The 7,936-nt window shown below is 44.3% G+C and overlaps 3 protein-coding genes across 3 annotated transcripts; 1 reads left to right on the plus strand and 2 right to left on the minus strand.

Annotated features, from left to right (window-relative positions):
- Positions 1 to 557: 557 nt before the first annotated feature.
- T310_5447 (Glutamate-5-semialdehyde dehydrogenase) lies at positions 558 to 2,078 on the minus strand (the record flags this gene model as incomplete). The annotated part of the gene is made up of 3 exons (XM_013471686.1): positions 558 to 1,483; positions 1,533 to 1,729; positions 1,774 to 2,078. 3 exons carry the CDS (start codon positions 2,076 to 2,078, stop codon positions 558 to 560), a joined length of 1,428 nt encoding a protein of 475 aa, XP_013327140.1.
- A 2,048-nt stretch (positions 2,079 to 4,126) lies between these two features.
- On the plus strand, positions 4,127 to 5,907 carry T310_5448 (COP9 subunit 3; the record flags this gene model as incomplete). The annotated part of the gene is made up of 5 exons (XM_013471687.1): positions 4,127 to 4,288; positions 4,370 to 4,606; positions 4,654 to 5,088; positions 5,169 to 5,380; positions 5,622 to 5,907. 5 exons carry the CDS (start codon positions 4,127 to 4,129, stop codon positions 5,905 to 5,907), a joined length of 1,332 nt encoding a protein of 443 aa, XP_013327141.1.
- A 358-nt stretch (positions 5,908 to 6,265) lies between these two features.
- Positions 6,266 to 7,033, minus strand: T310_5449 (uncharacterized protein; the record flags this gene model as incomplete). The annotated part of the gene is made up of 3 exons (XM_013471688.1): positions 6,266 to 6,435; positions 6,494 to 6,609; positions 6,822 to 7,033. 3 exons carry the CDS (start codon positions 7,031 to 7,033, stop codon positions 6,266 to 6,268), a joined length of 498 nt encoding a protein of 165 aa, XP_013327142.1.
- Positions 7,034 to 7,936: the final 903 nt, after the last annotated feature.

Consider the following 7,936-nt stretch of genomic DNA (forward strand, 5'->3'; position numbering starts at 1 on the left):
GTGAGGTCTTGACTTTGGATCAACTTGCTCTGCGGGCTCCCACAGGAGCGAATACTCTGTTACTGCGTGGACCGAAGAATGCCCGAGAGGCCGTGAAGCACTTTGGCTTCGGCCCACACAGCCATAAGGTAGCTTTTCTTTTTAAAATCATGAATAAGTCTAGTCCAGTCGTTTGCTGACAACACCCCAGAAACCTTATGTGCAGAGCAAGGGACGCAAGTTCGAACGGGCTCGTGGACGAAGAAGGTCGCGTGGTTTCAAGGTCTAAAAACTATGCCATGAGGTGTCGTTCATAGAGCCAATCCAGCTACGTTCATGTGAATGGGTTGATAAGCCTATTTCGACATATTGCAACAAGCTTCCATGTGATTTTTGTGTCGGTAAGGCTTTGCAGAATTTTAAAACTTGTCCCTCTGCATAGCATGATAGGAATTCCAAATACGATTATGAAGTGCACACCATGGATCGAGGAAAAGCAACTATCAATATTTGTGCTTCTTATTTTTACTCTTAACATTTCTTTTGCTCAAAAATACAAGTAGACGATTCTGTGATTTTTAAGTAGAATTGTCATCTGTAATCTTCAGCGGCTGATGCTTCCATCTCCTGCTTCCTGGACGCCCGGAATAGTCGGCTGCTATATGCCCATCACCCCTGATAAGATATTTATAAATAGTCAGTCCCTCCAGGCCAACCGGGCCTCTGGTGTGTATTTTGTTCGTGCTGATGCCGACTTCTGTACCGAATCCGTACCTCATGCCATCGGCAAAACGAGTAGACGCGTTCCAGTAAACTCCAGCACTATCCACGCCGCTCATGAAAGTCTCTGCCACCTCCTTCGACGTAGTCAAAATGATGTCTGTGTGCTTAGAAGAGTGCTCATTTATATGAGCGATGGCTGTTTCGAGAGAGGACCCCGATTGCGAGTCCGACGGCACGGTTTTAACAGCCAGAATCAGGTCCAAAAATTCTGTATCGTAGTCGCTATCTGTGGAATCCTGTAACAAGACCGCCTGTGAAGTCGGCAAATGCTTCTCTAAGGCAGCTTTTGACGGTGCATCGCAGCGAAGAGATACGCCCTTGGCATGTAAGGCTTCGGCGACAGCGGGCAAAATTGTGTGAAGGACATCTTCGTGTACAAGCAGAGTCTCCAGAGAGTTGCAAGCAGCCGGATAGTCTGTTTTCGAATCGACTATCACCCGCACAGTAGTTTCCAAGTCTGCATCTGAATGTATGTATGCCGAACAAAGTCCATCAGCGTGCCCCAAGACCGGTATCTTAGTGTTATCTTTAACATATCGAACAAGATCATTGGAGCCGCGAGGGATGACTAAATCAATTAGCGAATCCTGAGCGAGAAGGGACGAAACAACATCACGCGTTTTGACCAGCTGAATGGAAGAACTGGGAATTTGGGTGCTCGAAATAGCCTCCGATATGACTTTCGAGATAGCAACAAAAGACTCTGTGGATTCTTTCCCGCCTGCAGACAGGTCAATACAGACTAGGTTGTAATGTGCGAATCAACTAACCCTTGAGAATAGCAGCATTTCCAGATTTAATAGAAAGCGCCGCAATGTTGGCGATCACTTCAGGACGAGCCTCGAAGATTATTAACAAAACGCCCAGTGGACAACTGACTCTCTCTAGAACAAGACCGTCGTCCAATAATGTCCTGAGGGTCACCTTCCCAACTTCTCCAGAATCAGCAAAACCATTCGGAAAAGAACTTATTTCGGACAAAAAATATGCTGTTTGCGATGGATTTCTCACACACCTGGATCGTCAAGATCCCGGACACTCAATATGCCATTGAGCATATCCTCATATTTGCCGGTTCGAGATAAGTCAAGCCTCTTGAGGACGCTTTGACTGAGTTCTCCATTCGCTGCGGCACGAGAAGCTGCTGCCACATCTCTTGCGTTCGCCTCTAGTATACTGTCTCTTTCTCTTAAGAGAGCAGCATGAATCGCAGTCAATGCTTCATTGCGTGCATCGTTAGAAAGCGTCGCCAGACGACGCGATGCTAAGGATGCACTCCTTGCGATTTCTGAAGCTGAAGACTCGGTAAGCGACATTCTCAATTTGATTGTGAATCTAAAATTTTCGCTTTGATACAGAACGGTAGGATTAGAGCAGCAGAATACCAAGGTAGAGTCTTCTAGAAGCGGCTGAGTCGTTTATGCCTCGTGTACAGAATGAGCAAGGCAATCTAGGAGTGATTTTTCCTTCTTTTGGTCGAGTTGTTTGAAAGTATCATGAAAAAAAGGCGTAAAAGAAATGCCAAAATTACGGATGGAGCACGAGCATAACCAAAGTGTGGAGCTGTGTAGAAACTAGCCGTACTCCGCACTATACGTATAAATGTACAATTTATTTATTATCTTGGTTTCCACAACTTTGATCTAGACTTAGAAGCCCTTTTGTTTCCCTCGCGGTCCGGAAACTCGACTTGATTTTGCAGTTTATATTAATTGGATTATCCATTGGCAGTGTAGTAACGATGGTCAATATCCACAAACTTGTTTCACTAAGTTATTCTAGCGTATGGAGTTATTTATACTCACTGACTCAATTAACTGCAACATTGCTTACGGAGTAAATAAACATGCAAATGGTCACCTAGGATCCATTAGGGAGTTATTTATTGCTTTTACAAGTATGATCAAACACATGTTTCCTGATACGACTAAGTGTGGATACTAATTCAACCATCTGTCAGCGTGGGAATATACATAACTGAGGAGCAACAAATATTGCAAGAAATCTTCTGTATTTTCAAGTAGCTGCCAAGGAGTTCTGGGAACATATTGGCAGGAACGCGTCAAGGAATATAAGTAGGAAGCCTCACTTGAAACATTGATAAAACTATATAGCAGGGAATGCTAGTTGAGCGAAACAAGACCTGTAATGCTTGTCTATTTTAAACTAAACGGCATACAAGCTGCTGGAAACGACAGCTTCTAATGCTCAAACTTGCCTGCCTCCTGTCATTCATCTTGTATTTTCTTTATTCTATTGATCCGAAGTATAGTTTCCGGCATCTTCCATCTTACTACAACGTAAGCATTAAACGGCTACCTCCGCTCGTCTAGATTTGAAGGGAAAGGAATACCTGGGCTTACTAAAATGCAAATAGGCTTTTATTTTTTAAATAGGCCCTCTATGCTATAGGTTTATTATTATAAACAAAGCACGATGTATTATTGCTTGGACTTTCTTATAGCCTTATACCTACATGGTTGCACCGGAACTTGGACCCTCCACAAGCTTGTAAATGAAAGCCTTTGGTTAAAAAAATAGAATAGTATGACTACCTATATATACTCCCCATAGGTTTCCGGTAGGCTTTATTTTGAGAATAGGCAGATTTGATACCTAAGGCAGGAAGCCAGGTAGGCAGCTTCTGTGTGGTAGGCTTATGTAATGTAAACTTGAGTAAACTTGGTTTTGAGTGTGGACTACAGCAGGTTGACCAATTACATTGGCAAAAATCGCTTATTGACCAACAAAACATACAGATTTCTGTTATAATAGAGGGGGGATGTTCTCTAATAAACCAAGCATGGTCCATGAGGGATGTAATAGATGAGATCTGCTCCATTTATTAGTCATGGCTTGATAACTGATTTGCACCTTAATGACGCATGAATCCTTCAGTTCTCCAAGCTGTTTCGGCTAGAGCTGGAAGGTCTTGCCAAGAATGATACCCATTTTGTATACTGCCAACATAGAGATGTCGATTGAGGGGTTGTGAGAACCAAGGTGGGGTAGATCGAAGGCGGTCAATCCACATCCAGGTCAGTAGAACGTACCGGTAGTGAGCTTTTCTCAATAATAACCATAATACATAGGTATCTGGGTAGGTATTATATTCTAGCACAGATGTCGAAGGCGGTGAAGATTACAACGTGCCTATCTACCTACCTAGTACGGTACATAACGACCGCATCTTATCTGCCTTTAATGTGTATTCACTTTTGTCCTCTCGAGTCAATGACCGCACTTGACTATTGACCGAAGTTCTATCATCCGCTTTTGTTTGGTGGATTACAACAGTCCACGACTTCTTTGCCCAGCTATCTATTGACTACCTCTATCACACCTATTTATCATTTAACTGAAGATGGCAGATGTTCTGCCGCGTCTTCTTTCCTTTCCTCGACGGTCAGATACTACCCATGCCGTATCTGATGAGGAATACGATGAGCAGGCTCGCAATTTTGTTGCTTATCTGAAAGAATGTCTGCCCAATAAAACCGACGAAGTCTCTGGTGGTATCCTGGAAGTAAGTTTCTGGCCCATCCATTTCGTCCATGGCGTCACGTTTAAGTGCTCTCGTTCTGACTTCGAAAATAAACATATGTAGCAACTCGATCCTTCTGTTCATTCTCTTTCATTCCTTCTAGTATTTCACTTTCACGTTCTCGCCCTTAGGTCTAGAACAAACCAAGTCATTCCCAAAGATCTCTATCCTGGAAACAATCTTTGGTCAAAGGCTTTACTTTTCCTGAAGACATTCGACCCGATACAAGTGAGATATGCTGGCTATGAGTGGCGCAAAGTTGTGGAGTCTGTCGCAAGAGCAGCCGAGGCAGTCGCTAAGGTAAGGATCGAAACGCCTGAAGTTGATAGCATGAATCTCATAGGTAGAAGCCACTTCTAGCAATTCGACCTATCAGGGATGCGATGCTTCGTCTAGATCCGTCAGGCTCAAGTTTTACCTCCAACCATGTGCTTCTAAGCCGCCTATGCCTTCGCGCAAGGGCATATGCGCTTGCATTACCGGTGATTGATAAAGACATATGTGTCTTTCCGGCCAGCGCTGATCAGGCATATTTACGACGATCTCAGCCTGTGATGTGCGCTCAGCATGAGTCTAGCGCAACGTTCATCACCAATACATCGGGCTTTTCTTCTAAACTAACCTACAGGGATCATCTGCAGTACTTTTTGTACAGCAGCATGATATACATGGGACTGAAGCAATGGGATAGAGCACTTCACTTCCTCAGCATAGTCATTTCTTCACCTTCGATCAATTCGGTCAGCGCTATCATGGTGGAAGCATATAAGAAATGGGTCTTAGTGAGTCTGCTGGCAAAAGGCGCTGTACGGTTTACTCTCTGGTCTTGCTTGAATAGACGAGAAACTTATCTAGTTGACAGCCAATTCCTATCCCCACCATTACCCCGCCGCATGCAGTGAAGCTGTACAGATCACTTGCTCGCCCTTACGATGCTCTTGCGGATGCTTTCAGAACTGGAAACTTCGACAAGTTAAAGGCAGAGGCCGAGATAGGACAGTCAATCTGGCATATGGCAAGTTCCTACCTTCTCCAAGCCTTTGAGAGCTTTATTTTCACTTTCCTTTCGCTGTTGTGAGCATCGATGTTAACATCTGTTTGTCGACCAGGATAACAATACGGGACTTGTGCTTCAAGTACTTGCCGCGTTCCGATGGCACTCAGTTCTAAAGTTAGGCGCCACTTTCTCCGCGGTCACCATTGCTGATGTTTCACGGCGTGCTTCCCTTGTTGCCCGGGATCTCTTCGAAACGGAGCTCTTTGTTCTCTCACTCGTCGCATCTGGAAAGCTGAATGCTACTTTATTGAATCCCAGATATGCATCAAATTCTACGATGCTACGCTTTTCGTCACTCCTTCCGAGTTCTGATGCCGTCTTGGAGAAGTCAATTCGACAACGACTGCTCGTTGAGCAGCAGAAGTTAAGAGTCCTTGCAAATAATGTGCAAAGCAGTGATATGAGGTTGGAGCTAGGCAAAGAATACGTCGATTATCTGCGTAAAAGCCAAAAGCGGAACGATAGTACGTCCAAAGACGGGCTAGGTAAGGCGGGGGGAAGAGATCTTGACTTTGATGAGGATATGATGAGTGATCTACGATAAGCTGTCAAGTTCATATGTCGCAACACTCGCTAGTAATACAAAAGCAATGTACGTTTACACAATACAAACCATCTTCTCACAGTTTTCATGATGAAACTCCCGCTGAATATAAAAGCGACTGTAGGATTGCATAAAACAGTGGACAAGTGAAAAAAAAAGAGAACTATAATGGTATAAAACTACTACATGGGGTAAATTCAACAACTCCTTTCAAAATTTATGAGGTATTGATGAGGTCCATGAACACAGGAACGGAATCTGACCTCTGACTCAAGACACTCGAAAAATAATGTTGCAAATGATAACCCAATCAATGACACATCAGAGCTGTATAATTTATCACTCCCTTGCACACCTATCAATTGCTCGCTGATTGGGCACTTGTGGTTGCAGATGACTGACCAGGTTCCACATCAGGGATTGCTGAAGCTGTTCCGGAAAGATCAGTCGTTTTTGCCTTAGGATTTTTCGTGTAGTAATTGGAGATTGCTGATTTGATAGCATCTTCAGCAAGCATAGAGCAGTGCACTAAATAACTGTTAGTGATTGCTTAAAACATGTTTTCCTGGACAGGTAAATGACATACGCTTAACAGGAGGCAAGCAAAGCTCCTTTGCAATCTCCGTATTCCGGATCTTAGAGGCCTCCTCCAAAGTCATCCCGCGTACAAGTTCTGTTAGGTAACTTGAGCTGGCAATGGCACTACCGCATCCAAATGTTTTTGAATTTCACATCACTAATGGTTTTGGTTTTTGGATCAACACGAATCTGAAGCTTCATCACATCGCCACATGCAGGGGCACCGACCAGGCCGGTACCAACATCAGCATCCGTTTTCGACATAGATCCAACATTTCGAGGATTGTTGTAATGATCAAGCAGTAGAGACTGTGTTAGCTTGTGATTCAACAAACCCAAGCCACTTGGGAGAGAACATAAAAACTGCATAAAACAGTCTTGAAAAAAAAACATCCGGGCAATACTTATCTTTTTCATGATAGCTCCTCTTAGCAGGAACTGGAAGTACACGAATAGATGCTTGAGCAGGCGTGAAGAATGGAGGCCTCATTTTCGTTGTAGCTCTGACAACTGAATGAGGGGTGGTAGAAAGCACTCGTCGGAACATCTTCGAGTACGGACTGCTGATATTGGAATGACCGAGTGATCTGGAGCAAGTGTTCTTCTGTGTTAATGAAGGGATTTTGAGGCAGGTGGCGTTGAAATTGACGGATGAAAGATGATGGACAGATGATAAAGTGGAGGATGCTCAGTAATATGCTTCTGGGCTTTGGCGGGTATTCTTATAAAACTAACTCGGCTTGGCGCGCCACTTGCCTCCGGAGCGCCGATAATCGGTATCAATGTGCACATGACGTCTTCCACCTCAGAATGCCAGCTTGCCAAGTATACTCCACGCCTGGACTTCATTGTCTTTTTGTGGCCAATATTGATGTGACTATACATATTTTGGTTTCTGGGCTTAATTTGCACACTTGCTTGCTCAAATCTACATGTGGCTCTTGCATTCTCAATAACAGGATCTGCTTGTTACGCGTTGGGTCCAACCGTAGTCGTCGATACTTAACGATGGTGGTTAGGGAAGGATCAAGGAGTCTTCTTGACTCTGTGTCGTTCACGAGCACGCGACGGTCTAACCGACCCGGGTCTCCTCTTCCTCGAGACAACGGCCTACCTGGCGAAGGGCTCTTCCTCGAACGACTTCTCGCGATATAATGGGGTCTCGCAAAGATACACGATAGGGGTGCTTCAGGTGAACAAGAACGATAACGACTAGGTCAGAGGCAACGCCTACTAGAGCTATACCGAAGTATACCACTAGTAGTAAGAAGTCTTACTGACCCCCAAAGTAAGTATCTTAGTAACTCAGGTTGAATGGATTGAATTGAGCGCGAGTAAGGAAAGGCTAGATACATGAGTGTAATTGTCCTTATTTATGTTTCTTCCAGTCTTCCTTCGGCCCCCTTTTGGTTCCTCTTTCGGTACTCCTTATGGTATACCGTTCCCTTCG

Source organism: Rasamsonia emersonii (genome assembly GCF_000968595.1).
Source record: "Rasamsonia emersonii CBS 393.64 chromosome Unknown ctg1118621760283, whole genome shotgun sequence".
In the NCBI taxonomy this organism is placed as follows: Eukaryota; Fungi; Ascomycota; class Eurotiomycetes; order Eurotiales; family Trichocomaceae; genus Rasamsonia; species Rasamsonia emersonii.